The sequence below is a fragment of the Peromyscus eremicus genome, chromosome 1, assembly GCF_949786415.1.
Source record: "Peromyscus eremicus chromosome 1, PerEre_H2_v1, whole genome shotgun sequence".
NCBI lineage: Eukaryota > Metazoa > Chordata > Mammalia > Rodentia > Cricetidae > Peromyscus > Peromyscus eremicus.
In genome coordinates, this window is record NC_081416.1 from 25,089,054 (window position 1) to 25,101,171 (window position 12,118).

A 12,118-nucleotide genomic window follows, 5' to 3' on the forward strand; every position below is an offset into this window, starting at 1 on the left:
ACACACACACACACACACACACACGCGCACACGCGCACACACACACACACACACGCTCGTGTGCGTGGGGTGGGGGGAGAGGGAGGGAGGAAGGAGGGAGGGAGGGAAGGAGGGAGGGAGGGAGGGAGGGAGAGAGAGAGAGAGGGAGAGAGAGAGAGAGAGGGAGGGAGGGGGAGAGAGACAGAGAGAGAAAGAGATGGAGGGAGAGAGGGGGAGAGGTTAAAAAAAAAAAAAACCTAAGTAACTGTAGTTCCATCTACAACCAAGTGTGACCAACTTTTCTCTTGATTTTTGGGGACCTGGACTGTCCGGCACCTCACAACTGGTCCACTACCCAGAAATCTGTATTGATAAGTACTTCCCTGGTGCCAGGCCAAAAAATTTCAGTGGGGACTTTGGGATCCTTCCAGCCTCACCAGCTGCTGACATAGCTAGATCCTGTGGTCAGCCACTGGAGTAAGCCTTAAGAAGTTGGACTATGCAGGGCGGTGGTGGTGCACACCTTTAATCCCAGCATTCGGGAGGCGGAGGCAGGTGGATCTCTGTGAGTTCGAGGCCAGCCTGGTCTACAGAGTGAGATCCAGGGCAGGCACCAAAACTACACAGAGAAACCCTGTCTTGAAAAAAAAAGAAGTTGGACTATTACTCTCTCCATGGGACCAATTTGTGCTCTTCCTCCCGAGTGGGGGGCCTGCTGTACAAATGCTGGCTGCCGTCACTCATGCCCAGCTTGCCAGCCTCAGATTCTTCATCTGCTGATGCCTTTTACAACCTAGGCTCCTTTCTGAAAAAGGCACACTTGCCTTCACACCCTTGCTCCAAAATGTACCAAAACCCAAGTCCCAAATGCCTAATGTTCCAAAATTTGGATCACTAGCCACAATCAATAAAGTGTTAGAACAGACAACTAATTGATAACTCTGGCCAATACTCAGATTTTCCTGCTCCATTCTTAGAAGACTTTTTGGAAAATGAGAATTTCAACCGTAGTGATGAATATTAAAAATATCTCTTATCTGACTATCTAGAAGGCCTCAGTAGCCACTCTAGAGGCACAGTGAAACCTCAGCTTCAGGAATGGACTCCAAATCCATTTGGTCCAAGACATCCTTACTTCAAAAACAGGATGTGTAGTAGACAAGGATGACTTTGAACTTTTGATCTTCCTGCCTCTACCTTCTGAGTTTTAGGATTACATGCAATTGCCACCATACCCAGGTTTCTGCGGTGGTAGGACTCAAACCCAGGGCCTTATACATACTAGGGAAGCATTTTACCAATTGAGCTAACCCCAGGCCTTTCTTGTTCAACATTTGCTTCATGTCTTTACCTTCTGGTAGTATTGGCATTGTCCTCATCATAGGCCTATATGGTCCTGATGCCTTTTCAGTGACATCAGCCATTATCAAGGACATTAATGCCTGCCTGCCACCACTGAGCATCTTTTGACCAGATGTCACCATCCAACCTTCCGTTTCTTAGACAGCTACTTCCTCCTTTCTCCAAATGCTGCTCGAGATACTCTGGACTCCCACGATCCTTTCATGATGAGCAAGGCCAAACAGGGTTTGTAATGCCCCTATTCAGTCATGAAGAAATTGCAGAAGACGAAGCTTCATTATGCCTCGTCTGTGATCTGTATAACTTTGGAGATGTGGGAGAGAGAGATGTGGACACTATTCTGGGACAGATGACTGCCCAGAGCTGTTCTAGCCTCAGAACAAGGCTCTTAATGCCCCAGGACAGAATGGGTTCACAGCAAGACTGCTGGCTTCCTAGCAGGACTGTTACAAGAACTAAACATAATAACTAGTTGCAATTTGTCTTAGGATGTCTTGGCACTATTGTATCACATTCTACTCATTAAGGAGCATGCTCAGACTATCAGGAGGCTGATCTGGGTCTTTCCCATGTATTTTCTTTCCTTTAAAAAAATATTGTGTGTGTCCATTATGCCACAGAATGTGTATGGAGGTAAGAGGACAACTCTGTGGAATCAGTTATCTCCTTTTCCTTTTACATGGGTCCCAGGGACTGAACTCAGGCCAGCAGGCTGGCACAGCAAACACCTTTACCCACAGAGCCATCTTGCTGGCCCTTGTAGTACGTCCTCTCTCTTCCTCTTCTTTTTGGTGACAGGGTCTCATGTATACTGGGCTCAAACTCAGTAAATTGCCGAAGATTATCCTGAACTTCTGATCCTCTCGTCTCTGCCTCCCCAGTGTTTGGATTATAGGCATGTACCACCATACAAGGCTTTATTGCAGTATTAGGGATCCAACCCGGGGCTTTGCACATGCTAGCGAAGCACTATGACTAAGCTATGTTCCCAGCCTCTGTAAGGTATTTCAATAAATGTTCTGGTTGCTCACTCTGGTCTTGGTAAAATCTTTTTGCCCATCTGTACCTCCAACCCTCCACACACGGTCTTCCAAAGCACAGGAAATCTCAGAGAGCACCCATTTCTGTATTTTCATTTGTAGCAAGAATAGGAGTCAGAGCCGGGCGGTGGTGGCGCACGCCTTTAATCCCAGCACTTGGGAGGCAGAGCCAGGCGGATCTCTGTGAGTTCGAGGCCAGCCTGGGCTACCAAGTGAGTTCCAGGAAAAGGCGCAAAGCTACACAGAGAAACCCTGTCTTGAAAAACCAAAAAAAAAAAAAAAAAAAAAGAATAGGAGTCAGAACCCTGTATTTGGCTACAGTGTTTGATCTGCTACATCAGAAGACACCTAAAAGTAGTTAGGCTGGGGAGATACCACCCCACCCCCACCCCCACATCGTGATCTGTGTTAAATGTAACAGCAATTCCTATTCATAACCACTATTAGGCTATCTTTGGATGCAAAGCACCAAAAAGTCACCAGGGAGAAAAGCCATGTCTTTAAAAAGTAATGACCTTTTGAGGCCAGACTGGTTTACATACATAGTGAGTTCCAGACCAGCCAGGGCTGCATAGTGAGAGCTGGTCTCAGGAGAAAAAAAAAAAAAAGTAATAACCTAAGTGCACTTGCAGTGTAAGTAGTAGTATTAGGTAGCAGTGGTTCCCGGCTCTGGGCTGGTGCGTGGAGCACATTGGTAATCTCAGTTCTTGGGAGGACGGCGGCTGAAGGTCATCCTCAGTCACACAGTAAACTAGAGGCCTGCCTAGTTTCTTGTTCTGGATTTGAAAGTCTACAGACGCCTTGTTTTGCTGAGGCCTGCCCTGGCTCGTGGCTCCCCAGAGGTCTGAATTGTCCTCCCTCCCTAAGCCGACAGGTCCCCCACGCGTGCTTCCGCAGTCCACGTTCCTTCCGCGCTCTAGAGGGAGCCCGCGGGCCCAGCTTCCGCAGCGGATACGTTTCGGTGGGGCAGCTGCCCGGGAGGACTTATTTCCAACACCTGCTGGGCCGCGACCCCGCCTGGGGACAGACGTACCGCCGCGTGCACCCTCACCACGCCCTAGCCAGGCAACCCCCGGCCTCAGCGGCGCGCCGGGGTGGAGCCCGGCCGGGACCCTGCTGGGCCTCCGACGCTCGGGGGCCAGAACCGCATCCCACCTGCCAGCTAGTCGGGGCCCAGGCAGCGGCCGTCCCCTCCCGCCCGGCTCCGCGTAAAACCCGGAGCGGAGGCCGGTCCCGGCTCCCTCGAGGCGGCGCGGCGCGGCGCGGCGGACTGGGCATGCGCAATGCGCAAGGCCGGCTCCCAGCGCCAAAAGGAAGCGTTCTCAGAGATCGCAGCGGCTGCGCCGGGGTATGCGGAACGGGCTCGCGTGGCTGCTGCATCCCGCGCTGCCCAGCACCTTGCGCTCCATCCTCGGCGCCCGCCGGCCGCTCGCGAAGCGACAGTGTGGGTAAGCGTCCCGAGCGCCCGGGCCCACGCGGCCCGCGGGTCACCGTGGCTGTGCTGTGTGCTGCTGCAAAGTGGTGATTCAGCACTTAGCGCCGCCGCCGCCGCCGCCGCCGCCGCCCCTCACGCTGCCAGTCCGGCCCGCCGGGTGCGTGGACGTCCGCGCCGAGGCCGCCCCGGGGACCGGGAAGGGTCGGGCCTGGCGGGGAGGGCGGACGGGAACGGTGCCCTGGGATTGCTGGGCGGACGCCACAAGTGTAGGGGGGCTCGGGGCCGTCCGAGGCAACCCCGGCCGCTCCGGGAGCCGCGCACTCCGGCTGTCCTCTGTGAGCGGCCGGCCACCTGAGGCGGGCCCGGGTGCCGTGAGGTGAGGGGGATCCGGGGAGTCGTGGGAGATCGCTTCTCACCCTGCAGCGCTGTCCCCGCGGGGACCGAGTTTCCTGCACTAGGGCAGTGAGCACTGGGTACTGTAAAAGTTTGCCTGCCTGGTCGGGAGTGAGCAGACGGGGATTTGGGATCCCACACAGCATCTGCCTTGTTTCACACCTAAAACAACACAGGTTTAGTGATTTCTCTTACAGTTGCAGAGATTATGGCAAAACCAGGCTTAGGATGCACGGTTGTTGTTGCTGTTGTTTTTCAGCTAGTGGCTTGCTCCCTCCACTTTACGCCGGTCTGTGTATACTACAAATTTTCTGTCTCGTAATAAAGGCGTGAGGTGCTTTTACTGTGAGTCAAGAGAGATAGGCAGTATTATCTTGCTCTACTTAGATCATTATTTGAAGCTCTCCCGATTTTACTAATATTTAGGACCTGCTGAATGCAGCGCACTGTGATGGGCTTTGTGTTCATATGTGATCTGCCTTCCAAGCAACTTTAATTTGGCTGGAACCATTTGACAAGCGATGAGCTCGACAATGGACAGCCAGGAGCACAGTGATCTGGACTGATCTGCAGCAGTGGCAGAGGTCATGTGTGGATGTAATCCAGGCCAGGTGTACTGGTCGTTTGTTGGGAGGATAGCGAACAGATTAGTTGAAGCTTTGGGGAATTTCCTGGGGGGAATTAAGAAGGCACAAATGCTGTATAGTGCTACCCTGGGCCTTGAATTGTAGTTGGGATCCCCCCGCCCCCGGAATCTTTGAATAATAGTGAATATTAGGGTCTCATTAAGAGTTTCGAATTACATGGTGTTGCACAGGCATGTAATCCCAGTTACTTGTGAGGCTAAGGCAAGAGGATTGCAATTCAAGGCCTGCAGAGGGAGTTCTAGGTCAGCCTGAGCAACCCTGAAAAATACAACAGGGCTGGCTGGGGATATAGCTCAATGACAGGGCTCTTGCTTGTCTTACTGTGTGTGGCCCTAGATTCAACCCCCCAGTACTCCTCTCTTGTCCCCCAAAGAGTTGACGGGGGGGGGGGGTGATCTAATGGAACTGGGAATTGAGGAGATTGGATGGGTGTAAAGATCTTGTAGTATGTAAGGGAGTAGATGCTGGAGGCAGAGAAACGTGCCTGCCAGGCCCAGTCTTTACTGCATGGACTATGAAGGTAGCAGGGTTATTAGGGACTAGTGGCAGTGAGGAATTTATGGGACTTGTTTTCCCTCCCTTTATTTCCCACTACACTATAAAATCCATTACAGTGTGGAAAAAAAAATCCCTGAGAGAGAGAAGCGGGTGTGGTAAGCATAGTTATGGTACCTCCTAGGCTTCCCTAGTTCTGCAGTTATGGACATGTACTTGGTTTCTAGAATTAAAAACATTTTTTTAGGACAAATTGTTATTCAGATTTGGTATTTTGGAGTCCTCCTGTATCAACCTCTTCAGTGCTGGGATTATGGACAACTTTCAGATTTTTTTTTTTTAAAATAAAGACAGGACCTCATGTATTCCAAGGGATCCTCAAACTCCCTACCTAGCCAAGGGTGATCTTCCTACCTTCGTCTCCAGGTTCTGGAATTACTGGCGTGTACCACCATACCTGGTTTATGCAGTGCTAGGGAATGAAGGAACTGGGGCTGGTTGGTTTTTACCAAATGAATTCCTTCCTGGCCTTATTTGTGTTTGTCAGACAAGGTCTTACTACATAGCCCTGACTGGTGTGGAGCTTGGAACTTTTACATAAACCGAGTTTGCCTCAAAATTTGTGGTGATCTTTTTACTTCTGGGGTTACAGGCATGCTCACCCATGTTGAGCTAAAATTTATAGTTTTAAAGGTAGCATCTATTTTAAGATTTATTTATTTATAGTTTTTCAAGACAGGGTTTCTCTGTGTAGCCCTGGCTGTCCTGGAACTCACTCTATAGACCAGGCTGGCCTCAAACTTAGAGATCCGCCTACCTCTGCCTCCAGAGTGCTGGGATTAAAGGCATGTGCCACCACTGCCCGGCTTACTTTAAGTTTTATAGAGCTAGATGGTTTGTATATTCTATCTACTCCTCCTGCAATTAACTAGTTAATTATTATTTTGTTGTTGTTTCAAGACAGTACCTCATTATGTAGACCAGGCTGGCCTTGAAAAGCACCGAGATCTTCCCTGAGGCTGGAGAGATGGCTCAGAGATGAAGAGCACTTGTTGCTCCTGCAGAGGGCCCAGGGTTGGTTCTCAGCACCCACATTGTGTGTCTTAGGGTTTCTATTGCTGTGAAGAGACACCATGACCATAGCAAAGGAAAGCTAGTGGTATGTGCGCCGCCCAGGACCGTGGGCTATACGACCTGAAGGAGGCAGTGTACGTGACCTCTTAAAAGGAAAGGGAGCGAGGTCACAGCCCCTTCTGCCTGCGTCTTGCTGTGATCAAACTGCGGGTTGGATTTGCTCAGGGTCAGATCAGAGGACGACTTCAGCTGTCTACTTGGTTCTGTATTCATGAGTGTATTCCTCAATTTATCCTAATACTCCTTAAGCAGACTTGTGGATGTCTCGAATTAGAAAACATTTAGTTGAGGTGGTGGCTTACAGTTCAGAGGTTTAGTCCACTATCATGGTGAGGAGCATGGCAGTGTGGCAGTTCACAGGCAGACATGGTACTGGCTGTCTTGATCAGAAGGCAACAGGAAGTGGACTGAGGTACTGGGCATGGCTTGGGCATATATGAGACTTCAAAGCCCACCCCCACAGTGACATACTTCCTCCAACAAGGCCACACCTACTCCAACAAGGCCACACCTCCTAATAGTGCTACTCCCAATGAGCTTATGGGGGCCAATTACATTCAAACTACCACATAATGGTTCACAATCATCCATAACTCTTTTTCCAGGGATTCTGATGTTCTCTCTGGGCCTTCTAGAGCACCAAGCACACATAATGTACACATACATGCAGGCAAAGCACACAGACAATAAAATGAATAAATCAAGTGAAAATTAAATATAGTGTGCACCATTATGCCAGTCTTAATTATTTCTAAACATTTTATGTGTATGAATGTTTTGCCTGTCTGTCAACTGCACTGTGTATATGCCCACAGAGGCCAGAAGAGGGAACCAGATCCCTTGGAACTGGAGTTATGGATGATTATAAGCTGCCAGGTGGTGCTGAGAACGACCAGACTCAGGTCCTCTGCAAGAGCAGCAAGTACTCTTTAGCTGCAGACCAAGTCATCTTTTCATTCCGTGTGTGAGTGTGTGTGTGTGCGCACATAAGTGAATGTGTGGGTTTGTGCACATAACTACAGTGCTTGTGGAAGCCAGAAGAGAGGGTCAGATCCCCTAGAGCTAGAGTTATAGGCAGGTGGTTTGTGAGCTGCCAGACACTGAACTCAGGTCCTTTGGAAGAGCAGCAAGTGCTCTTAACTAATTAGCCATCTTGCCAGCCCTCGATTTATTTATTTATTGATTGATTGATTGATTGATTGATTGTGTATGCAGAAGCGGATGACAGATCTCATTACAGATGGTTGTGAGCCCTCGATTTATTTATTTATTTGTTTGTTTATTTATTTATTTATTTATTATGTATGCAGAAGCGGATGACAGATCTCATTACAGATGGTTGTGAGCCACCATATGGGTGCTGGGAATTGAACTCAGGACCTCTGGAAGAACAGTTGGTGTTCTTAACCTCTGAGCCATCTCTCCAGCCCTCGATTTGTTTATTTTTGAGACAGGGCCTCTTGTAGCCTAGGCAGTGTGTTTGCTGCCTCTTCCTCCAGCCTTTGTGTATTTTACTTGTAGTTAGACTCTCTCCTTCTGCTACTGTCTTTCATTGATGAAGTCCTGGGTATTGATGAATCAGAGCTTCAAGATAAGGATCTCAGAGAATGAAATTCAGAAGGCTCAAAACTTAATGAAGTCAACTATCCAGAAAACCTATACATAAAAATGAGTGACTGAAGCTATGAAAGAGTCATATCTAATCAAAGGGATCAGAGCATAGTTTTAGGAAGGGAAGTATTAATGTCTGAGCTACCATATATTCCAATCTTTATTTTATTTTATTTAAAAATGTTACTGTGTGTATGAGTATTTTGCCTACATAATATGTATGTATAGAACATGTATGCCTGGTACTGGGGTCAGAAGAGGGTGTTAGATCCCCTGGAACTGGAGTTACAGATGATTGTGAGCTGCCATGTGGGTGCTGGGAATTGGGTCCTCTGGAAGAGCAGCCAGTGCTCTTAACCACTGAGCCATCTTTTTAGCTCCACATTCAGATCTTTTTGTTTGTTTGTTTGTTTTCCCCAAGACAGGGTTTCTCTGTGTGTCCTTGAACTCGCAGAGATCCACCTGCCTCTGCCTCCCAAGTGCTGGGATTAAAGGCATATGCCACCACCACCCAGCCACATTCAGATCTTAAGGAAATTAGTTTTTCTGTCCAGAGCCAGAAGAATGCTTCACCAGAGTTAGTCACCGGGAAGAACAGGTGAGAGCCTGATACGACCTGTCAGGTTATAATGCCTGTGCCAGTGTTTGAGCATGTTTCCTGGTCTAACCGTCTAACATCCCGGCAAAGACATGTGTAAGATAATCCACTTAAAAAGAAGCATGGCAACCTGAGTTTGATCTCCAGAACCCACATGGTAGAAGGAGAGAGAGCTAACTCCTATGAGTTGTCCCCTGACTGCCACACAAGTGCATGGTACACACATGTGTGTATATATCTGCACACAAAATAAATACTGTAAACTTCTTCAGATTTTTAAACAAATAAAAAACGAGTGAATAAAAAGCAGTTCTCTGAACAGCTGTAGTGGATATTGGGGCTATGGAATTATCTTAACTATTGGGGACCTAGAATATTCTATCCTCGGCAACCACTGGGGACAGACATCAGTTGGCCTGGCTGTTGGCTCTCATCTGTGTTTCTGTATTCCACATGCTTAGGAAACAATAGTGTACCACTCTGGATTGATTGACTAGTAAGCTCTTCAGACCTTTTAGGGCTTGGGGATGGGGTATAGCCCAGCCAGTGGTCAGGTGCTTGGGAAACAATTCAGGCTTTTAAACCACTTTTTTTTTTTTTTTTAAATTCGGAGCTGAGGACCGAACCCAGGGCCTTGTGCTTGCTAGGCAAGCGTTCTACCACTGAGCTAAATCCCCAACCCCTTTTAAACCACTTTAAACCAAACAAATGCTTTTTAATGGTTTAAGAAGACAGGGGGTACCTTGAGTATCTTCAGCATCCGCCAGCACAATCGTGAGGGTCATGGCAGTCTCACCGGAGTGTGGGCAGGAGTTGGTAAGAGTCTCATTTGCTTCTCTTTCTGTTTCACTGCTTGTATTTTAAGTCTAGACGCACACCCAGAGAGTCGGCCTGTTTTCCAGCCAGGCTGCCAAGGCTAGGACGCTTTCTTTCCATAGTAGTAGGTCTCCTAGGTGTGCTGGGCTCTGAAACCTTGAAGAGGCCTTCAGTCTGCCATTACTGTTTTCTGCTTGTTGGGCCATTATTTGTGCTCATTAATTGAGTACCCATATTGTTTTGATTGCCCACAGTTGCTCAGCATTGTGAGGGTTGCAGAGATAATCGGTCATAAGTCCCGTCCCCAAGGAGCTTTCAGTTATAAATAATGGATAATTATATTCCTTTGCTTCTGTTATTTTATTAAACATCTCCACTTTTATGCTTTGTTACTTCTTCCAATTTATTTTTAAAAGTATTTAAGTTGTTGGTTTTTTTTTTTTTTCTTAAAATCACATCTCTGGGGGTTGGAAAGACGGCTCAGCAGTTAAGAGCACTGACTGCTCTTCCAGAGCACCCGGGTTCAATTCTCAGCACCCACATGGCAGCTCACAACTGTCTGTAACTCTAGTTTGGGGTTGTCTAATACCCTCACAGACATACATGTATGACAAACACCAATGCACATAAAATAGAAATAAATCATTTAAAAAAGATCCTATCTGTTTCCTTTCTTTCAAAGTAGAACTCACAAAATTTTCTTTAAATTTTTATGTATATGTGGCTGTGTGTATGTGTGGAAGTCAGAGGACAAATATGTGGAGTTGATTCTGTCTTTCCACCTTTATATGGGGTTTCCAGAAATTGAACTCAGGTCCTAAGGCTCTGAGTTATCTAACTGACGCCACAAAATTCTTTATTAAAAAAATTATTTTATTAACAAAATTCTTTATTAAAAATTATTTTATAATTATTCTCTCTGTGTAGATCTGCCTGTCCTGGAACTTACTATGTAGACCAGGTTGGCTTTGAATTCATAGAGATCCTCCTGCCCCTGGTTCCCAAGTGCTGCCACCATGCTTCATATTTTTATTTTTAATTGTGTGTGTATATATATATATATATATGTATGTATGTATGTATGTGCATGTGAGTGCAGTGCCTTTGGAGGCCACAAAAGGATGCTGGATCCCCTTGGAGCTGGAGTTACAGGTGGTTGTGAGCTGCCACGTTATGGTGGCATGTCTGTAATCTCAGTGCTTGAGAGGCAGAGGTAAGAGGGTGGAGAGTTTGAGGGTAGCCTGAGATATAAGTGTTACCCTGTCTCTACATAAATAAATTAATTAAATTAAATAAAAGCTTTACTCTTCCAAGGAACTGCTTCTCTTCTTTGTCTGTTAAAAGTGTATCTGCATTAATCTTTTTTTGTTGTTAACACACAAAGATATGTTTTTTTTTTTTTTGAGACATTTTTTAATTCTATACCTTAGTCTGGCCTAGAGCTTACTATGTAGCTCAATCTTGCAGGCGGATTTTTCTGTCCTGCCTGCTAGCTCCCAAATAACCACACAGATTTCTTATTAATTATGAAAGCTTGGCTGACAGCTTAGGATTGTTTCTAACTTAATTAACCCTTTTCTATTAATCTGTGTGCTGCCCCAGGCTCGTTTACCTCATCTATTTACTGTTCATCCTGCTTTTCTACTTCTTCCCAGCATCCTCTGTGCCTAGAAATCCTGCCTAGCTATTGGCCATTCAGCATTTTATTAAACCAGTCAGAGTGATACTTCTTCATAGTATACAAAAAGATTATTCCACAACATTTTATCCTTTTTGACTTAATAAAAAGGAAAGGTTTTAACTGTAACATAGTAAAACTATATACAATAAGAACAGTTATCAAGTAGGAATTACATTTACAATGTCTAGTCTATTTGTATTTGGCAAATTCAGAGAAAGTACTATATTATTTATCCTGTCTTAGTGAGTGTAAAGTTTTATACCTAAACCACTTTCTATCATAACATGTATTACCATCCTAAACAATATATATATATATATGTTTTTAAAATTTATTTATTTATTTGTATAATAAGAGTTCTGTTTATATGTATGCTTGCACTGCAGGCCAGAAGAGGGCACCATATCTCATTATAGATGATTGTGAGCCACCATATGGGTGCTGAGAATTGAACTCATGAACTCTGGAAGAGCAGCCAGTGCTCTTAACTTCTGAGCCATCTCTCCAGCCCCAACAATATATTTTTAGATTTTTAAAACATCTTAGATAAACAACTTAAGCTTTTATGTTTCTCAGTCTTATAAACTTTGTACATCTCTTATGTAAATTTCTTTTCTGAATTTGGTAACAAGGAAAACTATAAAATTGTATCTAGTCTTCAACCTCATCAAAGACTCGAGAGGGATATAATATTACCTGAGTAAACAGGAAGTGTAGAACAAACAACTCCCAAAACTATAGAAAGGACTGTGTATTCCAGGCTAGCTCATGAGCTCCCTGGGATTCCCTGACTCTGTCTTTTCTCAGGATTTGAACTCGGTTCCTCGTTTGCATGTTCAGCACCTTACCCACCGAGCTGTTGCTCCAGCCCTGACTTTGTATTTTTTGTTAGAATAAGTTTTTTGTTTTTGTTGTTTGTTTTCTGGC

At 46.0% G+C, this 12,118-nt stretch overlaps 1 protein-coding gene across 2 annotated transcripts in view; it reads left to right on the forward strand.

The window, feature by feature from the left end:
• The first annotated feature begins 3,359 nt into the window (after nucleotides 1–3,359).
• Nucleotides 3,360–12,118, forward strand: part of Ide (insulin degrading enzyme) — a 100,623-nt gene continuing 91,864 nt past the window's right edge. Inside the window, exon 1 of one of the 2 annotated variants that reach the window (XM_059258665.1) lies at nucleotides 3,360–3,829. In XM_059258665.1, coding sequence (XP_059114648.1) covers nucleotides 3,732–3,829 — 98 coding nt within the window. In that variant the 5' untranslated portion in view covers nucleotides 3,360–3,731. The remainder of the gene's footprint in view (nucleotides 3,830–12,118) is intronic. The other variant, XM_059258659.1, reaches the window with a different exon arrangement.